The sequence below is a fragment of the Crinia signifera genome, chromosome 19, assembly GCF_055691185.1.
Source record: "Crinia signifera chromosome 19, ASM5569118v1, whole genome shotgun sequence".
In the NCBI taxonomy this organism is placed as follows: Eukaryota; Metazoa; Chordata; class Amphibia; order Anura; family Myobatrachidae; genus Crinia; species Crinia signifera.
In genome coordinates, this window is record NC_139226.1 from 97,574,329 (window position 1) to 97,598,878 (window position 24,550).

Below are 24,550 nucleotides of genomic sequence, written 5' to 3' on the forward strand. Positions count from 1 at the left end.
TTTTCTATTGAAAACAATAGGGACCCGTCCGTGCAAGCTGGCGTACGCTCAGATAGCCGCAAGAAGTCGGTGGGAAGACGGACGAGAGACGTCCGTAAACGGTGGCGTACGCTCTGTTGTACGCTAGTTGTCGGAGTTTAAGGGCTGGTCCGTCCGTGTACGTTGGCGTACGCTCAATTGTACGCCACTCCCCTTCGACGTTGTTTCTGGCCGTACGTATGCGGCTGATTTGTGGGTGGACTTAACCCCAACGGCCGCGTACGGAGAGCGTACGCTAATATGGAACGTACGCACGTTTGGCCGCACCGATCAGAATAACCTCCTTAGGCTGGTTTCACACACTCCGGCTCCTGCCAGAAGGTGAAATCCTGCACGGCCAGGGAGCCGTGCCGCACACACTAGTTTATCATGGAAGGGATGGCCACAGCCCGGCAGCCGTCCCTTCCAGTGGCGGGATCCGGCTGCAACCGTGCGGCCGGGTCGTGGCCGTCCCGTGTGAATGGACACAATAGTGTCCATTCACAACTAATGTGTGCGGCACGGCTCCCTGGTCGTGCGGGATTTCACCGTCCGGCAGGAGCCGGAGTGTGTGAAACCAGCCTTACTCTGCCCCCCCCCCCATCTCCCCTGTTACTAATGATATTGAAGCTGCTGTTGGTGGTGGTGGTGGTGTATGGAGTAACTGGTAGAAGGTGCAGGTGGTGTATGGAGTAACTGATAGAAGGTGCAGCCAAACATAAAGATTATATATTATACTAGTATTGATCACACCTGTCCCTGTCCAATTGATCCCAGTGATTAACTACAAGCTACACATCTTTTTTTATTTAATTTTTTTGTTTCATCTTCATTCCTTTTTTGGAATAAGGAAAGAGCGAGCTTACGGCTCTACTTTGGGGTTAAATTTCCCCTGCAGTCATTATGCAGCTCATTACCTGAAATGGAATAATCACCAATTCTCCATCTGCCTGTCTGCATTGTCTGCTATGTGCAGGGAGATTGCTAGAATGATCTCTGAGAGTGTACGGAATCCTGCCAGAGCCGCCAGTGACTCTTGTCCTTCTGTAGTTCTGCCCAACTGATGATAAATAAATGCATTCTGACCTATAAGAACCATCCATACTGGACTTTAAACGTGTGTGATGTTTTCTCCTTGTAGTTGACGTTGGGGAAGGAGACGGATATGAAACGGACCATCAGGATTACTGCGAAGTTTGTCAGCAGGGAGGAGAGATAATACTATGCGACACGTGCCCCCGTGCCTATCACCTTGTCTGCCTGGATCCAGAACTGGAGAAAGCCCCTGAGGGCAAGTGGAGCTGTCCGCACTGTGTAAGACGCTTGCTTGATGGGTTGTCAGCATTGTAAGCGAGCTCTGTGTATGGGAAGCACTGTACTAAACCTCTCACACACAACACCATGTCAGTGTCCAATGTAGGTCACTTTATAATGCACTCTGCATATATAGAGAGTTATAATGGCAGCTATTAAACTATTAGGCATAGAGGCATAGATATTATTGAATAATTTATGTTTTTTTTGTCCAAATCTCCATTTTACTAAGTTAAACGGAGACCATATACATTAAAATTTGCCTTAGTTTTACTTGTCATGTTCCTTAGCTGGAAATCACCATATAGTTCTGTACATCAGAACTAGAAATCCCCCCCTTCCCCATACAGTAATCATAATTTCTTTATGTACATGCTCATTGCCAGTGGTTTATTGCTCGTTGCCAGGGGTTTCAAGCTCCTGGCCAGAGGTTTCATGCTCGTTGCCAGGGGATTACATGCTCAATGCCAGTGTTTCCTTGCTCCTTTGCAAGAGGTTACTTGCACATTGCCATTGGTTACATGCTTGTTGCTAGGGGTTTCTTGCTCACTGCCAGGGTGGGTTTAGTGCTGACAGACGTGCCAGTGCTCCCGAAACTATGCACTTCCTGGTAGCATTGTATCCGGTAGGAGCTGCGAGCATCTGTCTCCTCCAAGGTGGCGGTTTATTTTTGAAGGGCCGTTTTCAGCAGATTCCATACAGACAGCCAGGCCGCATGGAATCTGGCTCCCCCCGCCGTCACTTGGATTGTAGATGCATTGTTACGCCGCTGTTCCCAACTTAAGGGGCACTAACAGTCCAGGTCCAAGTATAGCCATACTTAAGCACAGTTATTTTTGTATATCTGAGCTACTAGATTGTAAGCTCCTCAGAGCAGGGCCCTCTTCCCTCCTGTTGTCAAAGCCCTCTTCTCTTCACATGTCACTCACAGCTCTCCTATACTCAAACACTCAGTGACCATCTTCGTCCGCATACTCATCTCCATCATTGGCCTTAAGCCTCTTGTAGTATGTTTATTAAGTCCTCACTACTTATATTTAAGCTGTAATGTGTATTGAACTGTGGCGCTCTTTATTTGTACTCTATTTTTGTCTCCCTGTACTGTTCCTTTGTACGGCGCTGCGATACACCTGTGGAGCCTTATAAATAAAATAATATTAAGCAGGGTATCACTAAAACCTGGGCTTTTAGAGTGCCTTGAGGGCCGAGGTCGGGAAACACTGTTGTACATCGCTGTTACATAGGAGACTGCAAGTCATTAAATGTAATTTTCAACATTAGTTATACTCTAAGCATAACGCTAGTGTGTTGCAGAGATATTTCTGTACTTATACCTATATATAGTATTAATATAATGGTAAATGTTTCTGTGTATGGTAATAATGGTCATCCTTCATTGTCCTAATACCAACATATTCCTCTCTGCTTCCTCACTAATTGCTTATCTGTTCACATATAGGCTCCTATGTATATGTGTACATTGTGAGGAGAAGGTAGGGGTGCCCTCTCCTGGGGTAGATTGGCAGGGTGTGGTACAGGGGTCCGACAGTCGGGATCCTGACAGTCATTAGCCCGACGTCGGGATTCCGACTGGCCGGACCCAGACAGCATGGTGAGCGCAACTAAGCCCCTTGCGGGCTCGCTGCGCTCGCCACCTATTCTATTCTCCCTCTATGGGGGTCGTGGACTCCCACGAGGGAAAATAGCAGGTGGCCGTCGTGAATCCAGCTGTCTGTGTTTTGACAGTCGGGATCCCGACGTCGGGTAAATGCCTGTCGGGATCCCGACTGTCGGGACCCCATCAAGCACCCGATTGGCACCTCCAGGCACATGGCAGCCAGGATAAAGCTCGGCAGTCCAGGGTTTCTGTGCAGTTTACATACGCTTGTTTATTGTGCAGTAATAGTAAACCATAAAACTAAATCCTAGCCCACCTGGGCTCTAACTAACCACACAGGTTGTCCCACCCAACAATGGTAGTGACTTACTGACGGTAATAATGCTTGTTATAGAGGCTATCACAATCCGAGGCAGTCTTACCGTCAGTAAGTCACAGTGGGGTAATTACGTTATACCCACACTATACGAGATGAAGCAGGAGCCTGCAGTGCCGATTTGTATTAACATCTCGGATCAATTAGCCTTGGTAAATTACTGCAGCTCATTGAATATCCCCTTATGGCAAATTATATTCATATTATAGCGATTAACAGTGCTTTATCAGTGAAATGCTGGCATAGAACATTTTGCAGCAGAGGCATTTATATGTGGTAGGTAAACTGTGGTCCTACTTATCCTGCTGCTACAATTCCCACATCTAGGGTGGGATGCTCTAAACCGAAAATGCGGTGAAAACCCTGTTATTGTTGTTAGAACATCCCGCCCCTAGTTTCAAAAATATGTGCAGTCTTTGATACACATGATCAGGGTTGCCTACTTTTATAGTCTCCTCTCTGGGAGAAGCCTGAAGAGGAGACTTTCAGCAGCATTTTGTGGGGCGGGGCTTGATTGCAACATTATCAAGCCCCAACTAACCCGATTCGCAGATCTCCATGGAGGGGGCGGGCATAAAGATATGTGATTCTGTCATTTTAGCCCCTCCCCTCCTCAGAGACCCGCGTATTTGCAGTATTTAAACGCCACAGTCGGGAGGCTTCCGTGATCGAGGGGAGGAGGGGGCTGGGAGCTGGGGTCGTTCAAAACCAGGGAGGGTTGCCCACATTTCCAGGGGGCTGCGAGGGGGACACGATTTTCAGGAGCCTCCTGGCCATTATTGATTTTGAGCCTTTTGCATCCATGAGCGTGGCTGGTCTGCCCAACGCCACAAGGGGGTGGGCTTATATTTTACCCATGGTGACTCCTCCCACTTACACAAGTGGGTAGGTTTTTGGCTTATTGCTGTACCTGAGAAATGTATATTTTTATCCCGCAACTGGTTCTGTAAATGAGTTATGTAATTAAGTAAATTAAATTTTTCAGTCTATTAATGCCAATTGTGCCATAGCAGAGGCGTCCTAGAACGTGGTAACATGACAATGAGTTTGTGTCTGTAGGAAAAAGAAGGAATCCAGTGGGAGCCAAAAGACGACGAGGAAGAGGAAGAGGATGGGGTAGAAGAGGAGGATGAGGAAGATGACCACATGGAGTTTTGTCGTGTCTGTAAAGATGGGGGAGAGCTCTTGTGCTGTGACACTTGCCCTTCCTCATACCATTTGCACTGTCTTAACCCACCTTTGCCTGAAATACCAAATGGTGAATGGTTATGTCCACGTTGCACAGTAAGCTGCTTTTATCTACCGTGAATATGTCTTCAGTCTCTATGTCACCCAGTTATCCCGAGTGTCACCCTTTAGTTACAACCCCAGATTTGCTTTCCTTAAATTTCAGCTTCCCTTGATCTCTGTTCACTTCCCTCCTATGTTACCAGGACGGATCTGGTTATTTCGCACTTGGAATTTACTATGTAATCTGACACACAGCGGCAGAGTGACTGTGTGTGTGTGTGCGTGTTTACTATGTGATTTGGCTGAGTCATTTTCAGGCAGCTGTCGGATAAGCACAGTATTCTGATAACTTCGCTCCAATTTGATCAAATTTGCTGGATTATCAGCCTTATTCAGACGTGCTTGTAGGTAGCCAGTAAGCAGCAGCGGAACACAGAAATGGTAACACAGCAGCAGGCATCTGGTATATGTAGATGCCGGCAAAAGAAGGGGGGTTTGTAGGTGCATTATCCAATCATTACTGCTAAAATATATATTCCTTTTATATTTAATAATGAGGTTGTTCGCATACATTTGGCCAAAGATATGTACCGTCCCACTGCATTAGGGCCACTTCTATCGAGCAGGTCCGTAACACTGTGGTTCATATTTGGAGTGCAAGGCACTCCCCAAACCAGTCCAGCAATACCACCCCAGGGCATCACATAAATAAAATGAAGTGTAATAGAGTGTAAGGTGTCATAGAATGTAGGGTATGTGGAAGCAACTAATACTGGTAAAGGGTGTGTCAGAAGTTATAAAATATGTGTGAAAAAATACATGCATGCATTTGTGATCCAGTGCTGCCACACCATTGGCTGGCTGAGTGACCAATGAGGAAATGTGGAATGACCGACTCAGCTACTTCCAAGAGGACAGGAAATCTCAATCCTGGCCTTAGCACCCACCAAACAGAGGTGCAGAGCCGGCCCTAGCCTAAATGATGCCCTAGGCAAGATTTTGGCTGGTGCCCCCTAGCACCGCCACTAGTTCCGCCTCTTGACACTGCTCCCCTTTCCCAGCACCATCAACCCTCATCATAGCAGTCATTTTGGTGCTCCTACCTGCAATATTTTAAATAGAAACAGTGCACACATTTGGTGCGCAGCCCAAATAGGGGTGCGTTCTTGCTGGGAAGGGGCATGGCCACACAATTTTACCCCAAATTCAAATTATGCCACACAGTAGTGCAACTTTATTCACATTATATCATGTGATAGTGTCCCTTATTCATGTTACATCACATTGTAGTACCACTTTACCTTATATACATTACTCATCACATTATACCCTTAGAAAAAAATCCTGAGAAAATATTGTATTTTAACCACCTCCATGGCCACACTGCAACCCAGCACAAAGCAGTGTGTGCTGGGCAGAGGAGAAGAGCTGCAGCTGCTGCTGTCACTTAAGGGGACGGGGCCCAGGGCCCCCACAGGGCCCTCCCATCAGACTTTGGCCTGGGTAATTTGTACCCCCTACCCCTTTCTCTCGGCACCCCTGATAATACCACACAGTAATGCCCCTTACACATGACACACATTATTTATGTCCTTATAACCATAATGCCCCTTACACATTATGCCAACCTTTATTAATGCCCTTCATACACATGACACACATAATGCCCCTTACACATATGTTGCACATTATTAATGCCCTTATACACATGACACACATAATGCTTGTTACACATATGTCGCACATTATTAATGCATTTATACATGACACACATAATGCCCCTTACACATATGCCGAACACTATTGCACAACCAACCCACCCGCAGACAGCACTCGCACAGCCGCTAATACTGTGACCTCTGCCTCTGCTTGGATTCAGATGTTTCCTCATACATCTTGTCTCAATAGGCCATGGAGCTCCTGGCCAGTTCTGCTAACGTTGGGTGCCTTTTTTGCTGAAAATTCGTCTTATTTGCATTGTTATGACCAGCACACACAAGGAGCTTCCAATAATTAAAATGATATGCGGCATGCCTATATTTTGTGTGCGACTGTGGCTGTACCTGCATACGGAATGCTATGTTACAGTGATTTCCATGAATACACTATTTCATATGCAGATACAGCCTCACTCACACAGAATATAGGCATGCTACATATCATTTTAATCAGCAGATTAAAATCTGCTGATGCCCCTAGGAATTCCAAATGCCCTAGGCAATTGCCTAGTGTGCCTATGCCTAAGGCCGGCCCTGCAGAGGTGACACGCCTCCGCTGCTGCCGCCGCCCCCTCACCGCTTCTAAATGGCCATAGACTGTCAGGGGCAGATTTATTAAGTGATAAAGTGTCTGGTTTTTATCACTGACCAATCAGCTCCTAACTGTGAAGTTACAGGCTTGGTTCGAAAAATGACAGGTAGGAGCTGATTGGCCGGTGATAAAAAAACAGACATTTTATCACTTCACCGAGCTTAATAAATCTACCCCTGAGTCACTTGACATCTGCACCATCAGAACCTGTACTGTACATCAGTACTGTGCATCTGCCACCAGACCTCTGAATCAGGCCCGTGTGTGTCATTACTGTTATTTAAATTCAGACTTCTGATGCATATTATTGTACAAATAGGTATCTATGGGATATTGTTGCATTTGTCATGCAGAAATGTTGTAAAATCCACGTTGCTTCTTCCTCTGTGTCTTCTTTCTCAGAAATATATATTATTTATATTCCTCCCATTCCCTCACAGATTTCATTATCCGTTCGTTAATCATTATGCCTCATTTAATGCCGCTGTACCTTTGAAAATGTTCTTTGCCTAATTGAGCCTAGCAGAGCAATGTATGTAGAAGACATATTTCATGTTATCCCACTGCGCTGTCTGTGAGCAAACGTAGGCAGCTGTGTGTGCCAGCTCATTGCCGGATCTGCGTCTCGTCAGTGTCTCTGTGTCCTGGCCATGCACCCGGTGAAGTCACACACACATTCCCTGCCAGTAATCCGGGCTCCTGAGCGGGGGGTGCTGCTGTGAGAGGCTTCGCACCTCGGTAACAATGACAGAACAGCTCAGGAAGGAAATAAAGAGATTATGGTGAGAATAAATCTAATCACGGAACAGTACTGAATGACCAGCTGACTCCGTAGCATCATCGCAGGAAGCCGTAGAATGACTTTTATACATTCATCTCTTATTGTTTATATTACAGAAATATAATGGGAAATCTAGGGTTCCGCATGTGCCGAGGCGTTCGAGGGTGGATAGGGGAGGGACAGGGCGGACAGCATTTTATTGGCTTCCCCATGAAGACGCTGGGCGCTCCCCTAGGCGGACTGATACCGACTCAGGGCGGGCGGCGGCTGGCTTCACAGTACGTCAGCGGCCACCCTATCTTCGGCGATTAAGTTCAGACTGACTTTTATTTCCGAAGGCGAGAGTAATCATTGGATGGTCGGTGACCATTGAATTATTTCTCCTGCTAGCAGCCTAATGCGAGGGGATGTGCCGGATGACTGCCCTACGGGGGATCCCATCAGTCAGTATCCTGATTGCTGGTGCTCCGACAGGGGGTTTCCCAGCTCACAGGGACTTTTCTCCCTTGTGGGGTCCACGACCCCCATAGAGGGAGAATAGAACCTGTGGCAAAACAAGCCACCGAGCCCACAAGGATCTTCTTTGCTCTCGCCCCCCTGTCGTAGCACCAGCAGTCGGGATTCTGACCGTCGGGATTCCCCCCCATCTCGGACCGCAATACCACACCATTCAGATCATGCCGACATTCTACTGTACAATGTGATGATAAAGTGAGGTACCATGTCTAACTCATACACGGCTATGTACAAAGTGATATGGTATGCTGTTTGACCGTGTCTAGGTCGACATTCATTAGGTCGACACCCTATGGTTGACAGTAAGTAAGTCGACACCTATGAATGGTCGGCATATCCATGGTCGACAGGGTCTAAATGTCGACACAATCTTCAGATTGACCATGGGAAGGTTGACAGTCAAAAGGTTGACACAAGGTTTTCACTTTTTTGTCCTGACACAAAAAAAACTGAATCCCTTCGCTAAAAAACTGAATCGCTATTTTATTCACCCACCATGCCCTAGTGCAGGGCTGGGCAACACCGGCCCTCCAGATGTTAATGAACTACACATCCCAGCATACCTTGCATCAGTTTCAGCATGGCCACATAGCAAAACTAATGCAAAGCATCCTGGGATGTGTAGTTCATTAACATCTGGAGGGCCGGTGTTGCCCAGCCCTGCCCTAGTGGATGGTAGGGCATGAAATACCGCCTGTCGGCTCTATAAGAAAAGTGAAAAACTTGCGTCGACCTTTTGACTGTTGACCGTCTCATGGTCGACCTAATGCTTGTGTTGCCCTTTAGACCCTGTCGACCATGGCTATATCGACTATTCACAGGTGTCGACCCAGGGTCCGGATAGTGTACAAAGACACGGTCTCTGTGCTATACATGTCCCCCGTTGAATCCGTCCCTCTGTGGGTGAAGGGGTTATTTACGTGCTAAGGTGCCTTACCAGCACACACACCACTTTGATGGATCTATGAATGTTTAGCGATTAGGAAACGCTGGCTACAAATACACATGGTCAAATATTTCATGGCTTAATGATTGTTCCTATCTCAATTCCATATATGTACACAACAAGCATAGCGACTTCTACATGAGTGGTAGAGAGAGGTGTTTGGTGTGAATAGCTTTGGTCAGATGTAAGGATTTAAAATGAATGATGTAGAATAGTTTTTTCATCAACGGGGGGAGAACCAGATGGTTTCCCTCCGTCGATGGCAAAGCATAACCTAATAGTTTTTTTTTCTTATCCAAAGGGCTGTGACACTGAGCACAGTTCCGCCCCCAAAACCCATAAAGCCATGCCCCCAAGGGCCTGATTGGCCCACGAGCCAGTCAGCCAAATAAAACGGATGTCCATTGATGATCATACAACACATCATACGCTACTATTGATAGTCATTTGCACATCAACATCGATGGCAACGATGTCGATAGCATAGAGTTCATCCCTGATATGTGCCCACACTTCCTCCATACATTACACCCAATTGTATTGTATCCAAGCTGCTGAGAACACTTGCATTAGTGTCTAGATTTATACTTTTACTGTTGAACAAACAAGATCTTCTTATTCACAGTGTCTGCCCTTAAAGGGAAAAGTACAAAGAATCCTGCACTGGGTGTGGAGAGAACCTCCTTCACATATATTAGGGCCACCCTGTGAGATTGACCCCCTCATGCCACCCCCAAAGCCTGTGGAAGGCATTCCGGAGCGCGAGTTCTTTGTCAAGTGGGCTGGGCTCTCCTACTGGCACTGCTCATGGGTGAAAGAGTTACAGGTAAGAAAGCTGTCCTTGTCCATCTGGAGCTCAGACATAATTTGATAAAGTTGTTTAGTACAAAGGTTTATTTGCTGCGCTAGCGTATCGGCAACCATTTCTGGAAAATTTAGTGGGTAACAATGTAAAACAGCGTGTGTTGCTCTTGGCAATCAATTAGATGTTTGCTTTCATTTTCAAATGGCTGTAGACCAGTAATAAATGGAATGTGATAGGTTGCTAAGGGCAACACCACCTTTTCTACGCAGTTCTTTGTAGACCGTTTGCCAGAAATAGCTTCCATTAATTCTGCGAACCGATGTACTACGCCTCTGAGAAAGATAAAGCAGAGAGAGAGAGAGAAACTATTAGCTAACCAGTTCATAACTGCCATTTTTCTTATACATAGTGTAAAATGGCAGTTATGATCCAATTGGTAGTTTATCACTCCCCACTCTATCTCTCTCAGAGGCTTAGTACAACTGCTGTCATGTCTGTTTACATCTGGCTGTCAAGCCCAGCTCCGAAATCTTGTTTCCTCTGAATACGCATTCTCCTTAAAGAAGCTTATATACTTAAATTGCTTTATTTAAAAAAAAAAATTAAAATTTTACTGTTTTCAACATGTTACTTTTAGTATACTTAGCATGTGGCGGCTCCAGAGGCGGGGCTGCAGCACAGTTCAAAATTCAAATAGGGGAGCCACGCCCACTGCCAGTGAGTCAGTTAGGAATGGCAGTTTGTGGGTGTGGCTCCCCTACTTGAAGTTTGAATTGTGCCACAGCCCCTCCACCGGAGCCTCCCCTGTTAACCTAGCCATGACCTTATGCGGTTCATTGCTGAGAAACCAGAGAAATTCAGTTGGATTCATGAAAACATGAATTGAACGTGGTCGGACCTATTAGACTTTAGCTTGGTTAGTTTTTTTTTATACATAAAATTTTAGGGAAACTTTTTCAAGTATTCAAAATGTTGTATTAAGTTAGTTCCTGTAATAATATTGCCCAGTGTATATATTTACTGATTATGGTTTATTACGTTCTAGCTGGAGCTTTACCACACAGTGATGTTCCGGAATTACCAAAGAAAGAATGACATGGATGACCCACCACCATACGACTATGGTTCTGGGGATGAGGACACCAAGAGTGAGAAAAGGAAATCTAAAGACCCTCATTATGCAAAAATGGAGGAGATGTTCTATCGTTATGGCATTAAGCCGGAATGGATGATGATACATCGGATAATGAATCACAGGTAGGAGAATCGGAACGTTTCAAATATGAAATCAACAGCTTTGTAATGTATGAACGTAAGTGTTTATGGTAAAAGGGGTACTTCAGTGGTGACTGTTACATAGGGCAAATTCAGAAGTCAAGTGGACAAACAGCATCTCAGTACTGATCTGCTGGATCTGTGTTGTAAGTTACGATTGGTGGCAGTTAGTTTGGTTGGTCAACGCCAAATACACTTGGCCATACATTGCTCTGCGAGCCATAGGACACTTTTTACCTGGATGATTTTTAATTTGAAATTTGGTGTAAGACCATAGACTATGGATGTTGCCATAAAAAGTTGTTGGACATAGCGGAATGCAGTGGTTCTCAGGGGTTACAGCCACGCTCAACATTTCTCAGCCACAAGAGCGCTACAGCAGTGTAAATTATCAAACATTGGGGTCGATACTTCTTGCCACGATTAATTCACATTTGAGCATCATTGCGGTAGCGGCCGCACTTTATGGCGGCCCAAATACGCAGAAAAGTAATCCTGCCCCAGCTTGCGTGCAGGTGCGAAATCATTTGATGGTCGCCGACCATCAAATGATTTCGCCAGCGCTCCGCAGATCTAAGTCAGTCTCTGCTGACCTTTGATCTGCGGCGCCCTGTACGGGAAGAGGATGGGCAGCTGACGTCAGCTACCCGCTCCCGCGTCACATGGGAAAGTTCATGAAACGTTGGGCATTACCATTGGTGCAACCATGGCACACCACCCCAGGCACCCCATCCGCACTGCTGTGTGGGAGTGTCCAATGAATAATCAATGTGCGTAGTGTCTAAAAGTCTCTTTCCTTTGCGATCGTCCACCTGGTGACCAATTTTGCTCCCTAGCATGCGAGTGGATGCGTTGGCATACACATCGCTCGCGTGCGGCCGAAAGAAAGTCAAATCATCCGATAGTTGCTCACCATGAAATCATTTTTTCCTCATTTGCTAATAAAAGTCAGTCTAGACTGACTCTTATGCTGTCCGCAGGTGTCGGGGAGGGTGACGCGTCAGCCGGGCATCCCAAGCAGGCATCGATGCACCTGCGTTCGCAGAGGTATGCCCAGCAATTCAATGGGCACACCCAACATTTTTGGGGGCACGCCCCCTCCTGGGGCGAACACCCCAACAAGTGCGATACTCACAGAAGGCGATCACTCTGGGGGTTTGCACATATGCATATTTGCGCATACGCAAACTCCAAATATCGCCCATGGGGGCACACTCGCTCTTTCATGTTACGTGGATGATCATAGGAAATCGATATAACTGGGGGTGTAATATATCTTTCTCTGAATCTTTGGGGTACATTTACTAAGATGGGATGTTGCCCATAGCAACCAATCAGATTCTACATCTTATTTATTTAGCACCTTCTAGAACAGGGATGGGGAACCTTTGGCCCTCCAGCTGTTGTTGAACTACATATCCCAGCATGCCCTGCAACAGTTTTGTAGTTTGGCCATGCTAAAACTGTAGCAAGGCATGCTGGGATGTGTAGTTCAACAACAACTGGAGGGCCGAAAGTTCCCCATCCCTGTTCTGGAAGGTAAGTAATAGAATCAATAGAACTCTCATCTTAGTAAATTGACCCCTTTCAGTGCTATTGCTGCCCACTTGGATGTAGTTTAGTAGCTTAGAAGCAAAGATCCTCGCGATATACATTATTAACAACCACTGAGCGGAATCTGACCTTGGCAGTAACATGCTGCCTATATCGCACATAAAAGTACTTTACGGTCAGTGGGTTTTCAGAATTTGTTTTGTGGAAATACCATGAAGACATCATTTGTAATTTTGACACGCTCACACTCGTGTTCCGCGCTGGCATCAATTACCCTGCTTTATATAAGCAATGCTGCAGCTGAGTAGCAAATACATTTATCCTGAAAACGTCAAAGCCATTTCCCGTCTTTTCCTGCAGCAATGAGAAAGTGTCTGCCCTCCTCCTTACAGACGCGGAGGGTGCAAGAAGGACAATGAGTGCTCTGTCTTTCTGCCACTGATGCCCACACCTGGTTGTAGCCCCATCCGGGTTACACGCCAGATACAGATAATCTCAAAAACATTCTCCCAATACGCCCATAATGTTTACATGTATATGGTGTGTGGTTGTGACTAGCAGCTCTTTTTGGCCTTAGCATACCTCCCAACTGTCCCTATTTTCACGGGACTGTCCCTCTGTCCCACCTAGCAGACAGAGGGGTTTCATGGTATGGCCAGCAGCTTCCATATCGTGGAGCATGCACCCACATTGATGAAAATGGGAGGTGTGGCTCGTCATAGCGACCTTCCCACTAAGCCACGCCCCCCATTACCCGGACAGTAGTCCCGAGTCAGCCAGCTGCTAAGTTGAGGTATGCTTCAGAGCAGGTATGTCCAAACTATGGCCCTCCAGCTGTTGTGAAACTACAAGTCCCATCATTCCTATTAGTGAATGCTAAAATTATGGCAAGGCATGCTGGGATGTGTAGTTTCACAACAGCTGGAGGGCCACAGTTTAGACATGCCTGCTTTAGAGATATTCCTCATGGGTCTAATGGGTCTGTGTGCTGTCATTGAATAGAAGAAGTAGTGACAGTAGTTGACTTGAGATAGTTGATCCCTTTAAAAGGCGTACAACTGGCGTATACAGGCTTCTTCACATGAGACATGCAAGTGCAAATCACAACTTTCGTTGATGTAACAATAATAGTGATGTCCAAATGGAGAAACACTTAAATTGCTCAGTCAGGCACCATCTAGTGGCAGTCGGCGCTCAAAACACTTGAATTCCTCCCATAGAGGTGAGGAGTAGCGTTCGCCCTTTATTATATGGGATCATAAACCATCCATGTACATCTAGACATGGACTACACAAGATGGAGGAAGCCAGTGTATGAACTGAACCAATATTCTTCCCACCTATTGCCTCGCGCTTCAGCGCAGTGTAGTGATGGGCTGCATTCTCATACATATTGGTTCCTCTTTCAAAATATGACACGCCGGTGGAATTCTGGCTTTGAAGTAACTGTTATAGCCCAGTTTGGCATGCACAAACCCATCACCTCATAGACCATGAATTAGTTTATCATGGCTGCCAGAGATGACATCACGATCTGGTGACTGCAGCGTCCTGTCATGAAGCAATGCACATCTCATCGCTGGACCTGCTTGTGCACTTACTGCTAATGGGCTCTGAGATTTGCATTTCAAATGCTGCATTTTGATTACAGTACGTCTGACTTAATATTGCATACGTATCTCTTGGCTTAAAAGCAGCTTTTTCTGACCTTGGCGTCTGTTTACTGATGATCTCATCCCCTGACTAAGATGTACAACCGCTGCTATACGGTATAGAAATAGTTTTTAGTTCCCTTGTCATTGGGAGGCAGAAAAATAAAAATATGCACCAAATTATTTTGGTTGAGTATTCAATGAAGCACCTGCCTAGGGATTTTACATCTGCGATCATCGTCATGGCAACACACATTTCCAGCAAATTGATGTTGTGACTGCTATGAGCCGGAGTGATGGAATAAAATATATTTTTCTTTTACAACAGTGTAATTGCAATGATATTAAACATATGATTAAAATCAGAGAATTGAAACTGTAATTAAGAGTGTAAGATACATCAATTCAATCTGCATGAACTCTTTAAAAATAAACGCTCTTCAGAATCTCATTGTTAAACGTATTAACGCTGTAGGGCTTTTAATTACTATTTGATGTGTGAGAACTTGTACATTCTATAGTTCCGGCTATTTATATAACTGGGGTAATGCTCTATTGTCCATACCGGCAAATAAATGGTACATTGTACGTCCTATCTTCTAGTGACTCCTCCTGCCATAAGTCTCCCCTCCCCTTGTCCGCCTGCATCCCTTTCATTGGCTCTCAGTTTGCCAGAGCATCCCTGCCCTCCACAACCTGTCAACACCCTGTACCTCCTATGACCTTCAACCATACTATCCGGCCTCATGCCTCACTCCATGTCTCACCAACTTACCACCTTCGGTATGAAAAAAAGTCTATACTTTTCAGATGGCCGCTTTTTGCCGAATTGGGGGCAGGCGCTGAAGTCATGTGTCAAAAAAGTTAGATTTTTCTTCATTATTTTATTTTTTATGCTATAAATTTTTATTAAATGAAAGGTACAAAGCAACATCAATACAGCATTTTTCATTATTTTAGCCTAACCCTTAGTGCCTAACCTTCTCCCCTCTCAATAGTGCCTAACCTTCTCCCCTCTCAATAGTGCCTAACCTTCTCCCCTCTCAATAGTGCCTAACCTTCTCCCCTCTCAATAGTGCCTAACTTGTACCCTCTCTCTAGTGCCTAACCTGTACCCTCTCTCTAGTGCCTAACCTGTACCCTCTCTCTAGTGCCTAACCTGTACCCTCTCTCTAGTGCCTAACCCTTACCCTCCCCCTAGTGCCTAACCCTTACCCTCTCCCTAGTGCCAACCCTTATTCTCCCCTAGTGCCTTACCCTCTACCTAGTACCTAACCTTTACCCTCACCCTAGTGCCTACCCTTTACCCACTCCCTAGTGCATAACCCTTACCCTCTCCCTGGTGCCTAACCCTTACCCTCTCCCTAGTGCATAACCCTATCCCTCTCCCTAGTGCCTAACACTAACCCTGCACCTAGTGCCGAACCCTTATCCTCTACCTAGTGCCTGACCCTATCCCTCTGGTGCCCAACCCATACACTTTTCTTAGTGTCTAACCCTTAACTTCTCCCTTGTGCCTAACCCTTACCCTCTCCCTAGTGTATAACCCTTACCAACTCCCTAGTGCCTAACCCTTACCCTCTACCTAGTGCCTAAACCTATCCCTCTCCCTAGTGCCTAACCCTGCCCCTAGTGCCTAACCTTCTCCCTAGTGCCTAACCCATACCCTCTCCCTAGTGCCTGACCCTTACCTTCTGGTGTCTAACCCTTACCCTCTCCCTCATGCCTAACCCTTACCCTAGTGCCTAACCCTCTCCCTAGTGCCTGACCCTTACCCTCTCCCTATTGCCTAATCCTTACCCTTTTTTTAGTGCCTAACCCTTACCTTCTCCCTAGTGCCTAACCCGTATCATCTCCCTGGTGCCTCTCCTTATTGCCTAACCCGTACCCTCTCCCTAGTGCCTAACCCTTACCCTCTCCCTAGTGCCTAACCTGTACCCATTTTCTAGTGCCTAACCCTTACCCTCCTCCTAGTTTTTAACCTTTACCCTCCCCCTAGTGCCTAACCCTTACCCTCCCCCCTAGTTCCTAACCCTTACCCTAGTGTCTAACCTTTACCCTCTAACTAGTATCTAACCCTCTCCCTAGTGTCTAGCCCTTACCCGCTCCCTAGTGCCTAACCCTTACCCTCTCCATAGTGCCTAATCATTATTCTCCCCCTAGTCCCTAACCCTCCCCCTAGTGTCTAACCTTTACCCTCTCCCTAGTGTCTAACCCTCTCCCTGGTGTCTAGCCCTTACCCTCTCCATAGTGCCTAATCATTATTCTCCCCCTAGTCCCTAACCCTTCCCCTAGTGTATAACCTTTACCCTCTCCCTAGTGTCTAACCCTTACCCTCTCCCTAGTGCCTAACCTGTACCCATTTTCTAGTGCCTAACCCTTACCCTCCTCCTAGTTTTTAACCTTTACCCTCCCCCTAGTGCCTAACCCTTACCCTCCCCCCTAGTTCCTAACCCTTACCCTAGTGTCTAACCTTTACCCTCTCACTAGTATCTAACCCTCTCCCTAGTGTCTAGCCCTTACCCTCTCCCTAGTGCCTAACCCTTACCCTCTCCATATTGCCTAATCATTATTCTCCCCCTAGTCCCTAACCCTTCCCCTAGTGTCTAACCTTTACCCTCTCCCTAGTGTCTAACCCTCTCCCTGGTGTCTAACCCTCTCCCTGGTGTCTAGCCCTTACCCTCTCCATAGTGCCTAATCATTATTCTCCCCCTAGTCCCTAACCCTTACCCTCTGCCTAGTGCCTAACCTTTACCCTCTACCTAGTGCCTAACGCTATCCCTCTCCCTAGTGCCTAACCCTGCCCCTAGTGCCTAACCCTTACCCTCTCCCTAATTCCTAACCCTTACCCTCTCCCTAGTGCCTGACTCTTACCCTTTAGTGGCTTACCCTTATCCTTTTCCTAGTGTCTAACCCTCTCCCTCGTGCCTAACCCTTACCTCACTAATGCCTAACTCTTACCCTCTCCCTAATACCCTAACCCTTACCCTCTCCCTTTTACCTAACCCTTAATCTTTTCCTTGTGCCTAACCCGTAACCTCTCCCTATTGCCTAACCCTTACCCTCTTCCTAGTGCTTAACCTTTACCCTTTTCCTAGTGCATCACCCTTACCCTCTCCATAGTGCATAGCCCTTACCCTCTCCCTAGTGCCTAACTCTTATCCTCTCCCTAGTGCCTAACCCTTATCCTCTCCCTAGTGCCTAACCCTTATCCCCTCCCTAGTGCCTAACCCTTATCCTCTCCCTAGTGCCTAACCCTTATCCTCTTCCTAGTGCCTAACCCTTATCCTCTCCCTAGTGCCTAACCCTTATCCTCTCCCTAGTGCCTAACCCTTATCCTCTCCCTAGTGCCTAACCCTTATCCTCTCCCTAGTGCCTAACCCTTATCCTCTGCCTAGTGCCTGACTCTTATCCTCTCCCTAGTGCCTAGCTCTTACTGCCTAAGGCTGGTGCAGAAACCACCAATCATTGAGCTGGTGCATAGAGCACCAATTATACAGCTGTGCATAGAGCACAAATCATAGAGATGGTGCAAAGAGCTGTGAGTGACGTTGGCATTTTTAGCGGATATCTTGATGATTTCTCACAGCAATGTTGGCACTCAAAGGGTTAAACAGAGGATACTGCACTATTGCTTGTTATCATACAGTACGTATAGTGCTTACAGTTCTCTAACAGTATGTAGCTGCAAATGTTTATTAAGGGATAAAGTGCAGACAATAAGCCATTCATTGCCTGGATATATCCTGGAGAATCACTTCTGTGACCCCTCCGGGGCTCCTGCTTCATCTCTGCAGACTGCACTCTTTGTTTGATTAGTTGGCTGTCCCTCCTTCTCCACCTATCATAAACCTTATTCCGGTGCCAATGTGCTTTCCTGGCGGCCATTCATTTTATTGTGTGAAATCTGAGTTGGGCCCACAGCAGCAGTATTCAGTTTACGTAAATACCCATCTCCCGTTCTTGCCCTGTTTACGTGGAAAAAGATGAGACGTGAGAATATTGTCCGTCAAAATGACGCACACCGTGGCCGGATTATAGGTGGGCGGTTGCTACCCACAGAGGCTTCAGAAAGGGATTGGGGGGCCTGTCTCTCTTCACTGATACATTACTGGGAGGAGGTGTTGCTGTGGACCCAGCCCGCTCAGCATGGCCATGCCCCCTTCCACTAATTCATCGGTGAAGACAAAGATCCTGCATATATTCACTAGCTAGCGAGCAGGTGAACATTGGCCCGCCGAATGCACGCGCCCCCCACGAGTGAATCCCCTCGCTACCATGGGGGCGAATGTGTACCCTTACACTGTGCCTCAAAAGGAAGTTGTTGGCCACGATGCCCACGTGTTGCTAGCCACCACCTTTTTTATCAATTGGAACTGCCTACTAAAATTGCGTCACTCTCTGCTTTAATTCGGCTCTGCATCCCAACAATAGGGAACTCACATTTTAGTAACACCCCCCCCCCCCCCCCATCTTCAATAGAATTCCCATCATCGTAAATAAACCCCCCTGTGTAATAAATGTAATGGACATGTAAGCCAAGACGTTTCTTCCATAAGCATTATACTTCCATACGCCTTCCTCTCCAGCTCCCCCCTCGCTAGGTCTGATTCATAGGTGAAGGCAGTGGCGATGCCCAATGGAAACAGACAATGTTTCAGCCTCCTATGTGTTGCAATGGTTACCATTCAAAGATGCAGAGCGAAAGTATAAGCAGAGAACGACGTAATTTTGGTAGGCATTGCCAAGTGGTAAAAAGGAGTTGGCTCTGGGCAATCAATCAGATTCTATCCATCATCTTCTAGAATGTGCTAAATAAATAAGAAGTTCTGAATGGTTGCTATGGGCAACATCCATCTTCATTAGAACTCCTATCTTAGTAAATTTCCGCCAATGAATCCTGTCACCTGGTAATGATAATTATTGTGTACGAAGCACTTGCAACGGCAGTAACAGTAATATGTGTTTGTTTGTCTGCAGCTTTGACAAGAAGGGAGATGTCCATTATCTGATTAAGTGGAAGGACCTTCCCTATGACCAGTGCACGTGGGAGATTGATGACATCGACATTCCAGATTATGAAAGTCTCAAACAAGCTTACTGGAATCACAGGTATTGATCTGAGGCAGGAAATGCAGACACCTGAGCCAGTGTTCATGGCTTCTGAGTACTCGGCCAGCCCTACTTACTGGTACATTTACTAAAGCTTCCAAAAATGAAAAGAGGAGATGTTTCCCATAGCAACCAATTAGATTCTGTCTCTCATTTCTCTAATGCATCCTAGAAAATGATAGTCAGAATCTGATTGGTTAGATATGGGCAACATCAGCCTTTTGTTTTTTGCTGGATCTCTCTTTTTGCTGGAATTCCTTTCATATACAAATAAATCCTAGATTTTTTTTGGTTCTAGAGGATCTACAACATATGGAAGACAATGTCCACAGACACAAAGGAAATATTAATTTAAAACCCAATAACTGTCAGATGGGGAGATATTTTGGACATGCGAAGTTAGAGGGACATTCACCCCCTGGTGCCACTGTGACGCCTCATTCTACTTCTGTTGGAACATATTTTTAGTTTCACTGTTTCCGTGGCAACTGTGAAAATCTGTGTTTAATTTGTAATCAACAGTAACATTTTCGGAGTGTTCTGGCTGTCCAGTGTATACATCCATGACAAGGTTACATGTATTTTATCTTATTCTGTCACATTATAGACAGAGATTAATCCGCACCTACTTCTAACGCACTACTCAAGCCCATATATATGATGGATATGAAACCAATTTTTACCTTCCGGCAATAGAAAATATGTAGCTTCTAACATGCAGGCGGGATTCAATGTCCCGCCTGCAGCGGGGCGAGAAGGGGGCGTGGCCGCGAGTTGCGGCCGGGAAGTGACGAGCTGCAGCCGGCAGCTCGTCACTTCCCGGCTGTTCTCGGCAGAACGAGCCCGACAGCTAGAGATGTCGGGCTCGTTCTGACAGGAAACCCTGTTCAATGCTGTCGGGGAAGACAGCATTGAATAGGGCCCGTCGAGCATCTCCCCCACGGGAGATGCTCGACGGCGATTGAATCTCCCCCTAAGTCTGTTGTTTAGTATTACCTTATGCCAAGCCAATTGCTCCTTTAACAAAACGTCTGAGTTTAGCCGTGGAACTCAGACTTCATTACATCCGTCCTGGACAGACATGATGGACAATCCGGAATGCCCAAGTGATCACTGCACCGTTATCTGGGCGATCTCCCGATCTAGGGGTGACCGGACAGATGATTTTAGCATGTGCCCAGCATTACACACCTCATTGTACCTTAATAAGCACTTAGTTATGTACGGCAGTTCATATCTGCACCCTGTACCATCTGTTTCAGAGAGTTAATGTTGGGAGAAGAAGCGAGAACGCCGTGTAGATTTAAGAAAAGCAGGAAACTAAAGGATGAAAAACTCGAAAAACCTCCTTTAACACCGATTGTCGATGTGAGTATTCCTATTGTTTAACGATTATGGGGGAGGTGTATCAGATATTCTAAGGAGGACAAGGGGAGATGTTGTTGATAGCATCCAATCAGATCCTAGCTACCATTTTATAGAATGTACTAGAAATGATGGCTAGTATCTGGTTGGTTAAAATGGGTAACATCTCCACTTATCCTCTTTAGAAGGTTTGATAAATCTCCCCCTAAATGATCCAATATATTTTCAAATATTAAAGGTCATTAATATGTTTTTTTCAGTGTAATTACTATAGCCGTAATAATAAATAAAATGTATGGCTGGTGTAAATGTAAAGGCCCCAGTGATCGCATGCATCGATACTGCTGTAACTACCCACTGTACTCCCCGGCAGCTAGGATCACATACATCGTATGCTGTCCTTTTAGATACGATGTATCTAACGATGATACGATGTATCCTATGCAATCCCATTCACTGCCCCAGGATACGATGACGCAGAAGTGACAATCTCCCGATCTGATACACACGGGACCACGCAACAGAGTAAATGACATACAATATGACACTTTTCAGACGATTTATCGGCCAATGGGTCAAAATCGTGTGGAAAAGGGCAAAGTCATAGTAGTGTATGGGGGCCTTAAGTGTTTGCAACAATTCATAAAGTCTTCTGCAGTAGTAGCAGTGGCTGTAGAGGGTGTCAAGAATTAAATTATTTGTGGTATTTTTCCCTGATTTTTTGAGACTTCAATTGCCCCCCATTTTAGCCAATAACATATCCGTTTTCTTGTGTAAAAAACCCCCCAGATATCTGGGAACTTATCTGGAATTTTACAATTGCGCCACTAAAATTGGCACTTATCTGTGATTTTGTTTTGCCTGCCTTCTGGAACGTGAAACAAAATCCCCAATAATGCCGGCTACCGGGATTAATTGAATTACCCCCTAAGTATTATTTTGCCGTGGTGATTTACCGCAGCTAATAAAATTCCCTTACTTAGAGATCAAAAGGAAATTTTGTGCAATACTATTGTGTCAGATGCATTCTAGAGGGCCAGGAATTTAGGAGGATTGTCCTGCCGTCCCATACTTAGGACGCATGCCCTGATTGTAGGGGTTGGGAGTTGTTCCACAGCCACACCCCATTGGAGGCCTCCTATGTTTTGAGGGTACTTGTGTATTATCATGGCGACCATTACGTAGTTAGCGTAGCAGCGCTGTCAGAATCAACGTAGTGTTCACACGCCCAGAGTAGTCAGCGTATCTGTCAGATTCGGCGTAGTGTTCCCGCTGCCAGCATAGTCTGCGTCCCTGTCAGATTTGGCGTACTGTTCCCACGGCCAGCGTAGTCAGTCAGCGTTACACAGTTACCGTAGTCAGTCAGAGGTGAAGGTGAAGTGACTGAGTAATGGCTGCAGAGCCTGTCACAATGTTTAACCTGCCGCAGACAGAGGAGGACTCAGTGTTTTTTTTTCAGCAGCACCATTCCCGACTTGTTCATACCCCCACTATCCACGTCAGCGTGGAGTTGATTTTATAAAGTGTGGCGAGCGGACGCAGATTACTTCACATGTATTCCGCGTCCCCTCGTGGGGCTCGCTGCGCTCGCCATGCTTCGGGCTCGGTGGCTCGCTGCGCTCGCCACACTTTGTAAAATCAACTCCACGCCGACGTGAATAGTGGATGTATGAACAGGTTGGGAGGACGCGTAACACGTCCCCTCGCGGGGCTCGCTCCGCTCGCCACAGTTCGGGCTGGCATGGATAGTGGGGGTTTGAAAACGAGGCATTTGACAGTATGTAACATGGAGCACTGGCAAATGCCCTCTTTATTGTGCATAAGACGCACTTGTGCCTGCATACCCCCTTTGTGCAGGAGACGCACGTGCGAACGAACCCCCTAACCCCATCTCCCTGAAGCGGACACGGGCAGGGTTGCCGTACCCTGCCACAATAATTACCTGCGTCTCAGACAACTGGAGCGCATCTCTCCGCCGGCTCCCGCATGATCCACTCTCCTCCGGCATCCGCCAGCGCTGGGGATTTGGCGGTTACCGGCCCTGTGTGAGAGACGCTCAATAGGCTTGCCATGGATGCCGGGGACAGAGCCAGGCTGCCGCAGAGTCTCTACGCTAACGACGCTAGGCAGCTGTTGGGCTGCCACAGAGTCACTATGCTAACTACGCTAGGCAGCCGTTGGGCTACGCTGACAGCGTAGCTTATGCTACGCTAACGTAGCGTAGCCAGGCGCTGTGCTATTACACAAGTACCGGTTTGAGTTATGGATACTTGACAATCGGTTCCCAATTGGTTGAGCATTGGAACTACTCAGTACAGATACTACAGTCTTCAGCTGATTGAAACTTTCTGCTGATGAATGTCTTCACCACAAAATCAGTGGGTGTTTCCTTAGGTTACACCCATATGTCTGCCACCACCCCAATAGATGCTAATGCCTCTTTAACCCTTTGTAGTCCAAATTTTTTTTTTGCAATTAAAACAGTCTGCTTTAAATGTTTAAATTAATTGTCATATTTTTTTTTTATTATTAAAAAATGTTCTACACTGAATGTTGAACAATGTTAATGTTCTTATTTTAAAGTGGCTCACCATTTGAATCTGCTACTAGCACTAGGGCTATTGAGCATGACTAGACATTGGACCTGAATGGGTTAACAAGGACAGTTTTTATTTTGCTTTTGTACAAATTGTTCAACACAGAATCCCTGATGAACCGATTCACATGTAAATTATTTTCCTAATGTCACAATGCAATTCTTCTTCTTCCTTTACAGCCTACAGTTAAGTTTGATAAACAGCCATGGTACATCAATGAGACCGGTGGCACATTACACCCGTACCAGCTGGAAGGATTAAACTGGCTAAGGTTTTCTTGGGCACAGGGAACGGACACTATCCTTGCTGATGAGATGGGTCTAGGGAAGACTGTCCAAACTATCGTATTCCTCTACTCCCTGTACAAAGAGGTATGCATTCCTCAGCACATAGGGTATACCGTAAACAAAAATAGAAAATCCGCGCTACCACTTGGATGCAGCAGAGTGCCCTGTAGTACCACCTCCTAGAAGTACAATAGACAAAAAAACAAGTGGGAACCCGCGCTTCCTATTGGGGTGCTGAATGATCAATTGCAAGAAAAATTTCTATGTTGAAGTTCTCTCCTCTTTGAAGTCTCCGTCCAAAAAGTAACACCTCAAAGATAAAGCAGATAAGAATCTTTCATGGTGTAGATTTCACATTCAAGTTCAGACAAATATAACAGCCTCAAAACAATATGCGCATACCATGTATAGGCCTCTATCTAGGCCAAGGGTTATAGCATAGATTGGGGGTCACTTCAGAGAATCCAGAACCTCAGGGATTCACGCTTCAGTTTCTCTCCTTTTTGTCCCTCAAAGATACAAAGTTGCGGGGGACAAGGCTCATAGCGTAAAAAGCTAAATTTATTCACACACAAAACAATTCAAAGGAACATATAGATAAAAAGCCTGGTACCGTATCTGGCCTTTCACAAAAGGCTAGTCAAGAAGCAGTTATGGGGTCTGATGTTAAAACCCGGGTGGACCTCCGCATAAATACTCCAAGTGGTAGTCCCAGTGTTAGGTTCCAGACAAGGATCCCAGGTACCTCCAAACCACCAACGCGTTTCGACTTTCTTAGTCTTCCTCAGGGTGTG

At 46.1% G+C, this 24,550-nt stretch overlaps 1 protein-coding gene across 3 annotated transcripts in view; it reads left to right on the plus strand.

The window, feature by feature from the left end:
- CHD5 (chromodomain helicase DNA binding protein 5) overlaps positions 1-24,550 on the plus strand; it is a 169,817-nt gene that overhangs the window by 79,587 nt on the left and 65,680 nt on the right. For all 3 annotated transcript variants that reach the window (XM_083162995.1, XM_083162994.1, XM_083162996.1), the window contains exons 8-14: positions 1,160-1,332; positions 4,386-4,610; positions 9,735-9,935; positions 10,960-11,171; positions 19,376-19,507; positions 20,770-20,875; positions 23,649-23,840. In XM_083162995.1, coding sequence (XP_083019121.1) covers positions 1,160-1,332; positions 4,386-4,610; positions 9,735-9,935; positions 10,960-11,171; positions 19,376-19,507; positions 20,770-20,875; positions 23,649-23,840 — 1,241 coding nt within the window. The remainder of the gene's footprint in view (positions 1-1,159; positions 1,333-4,385; positions 4,611-9,734; positions 9,936-10,959; positions 11,172-19,375; positions 19,508-20,769; positions 20,876-23,648; positions 23,841-24,550) is intronic.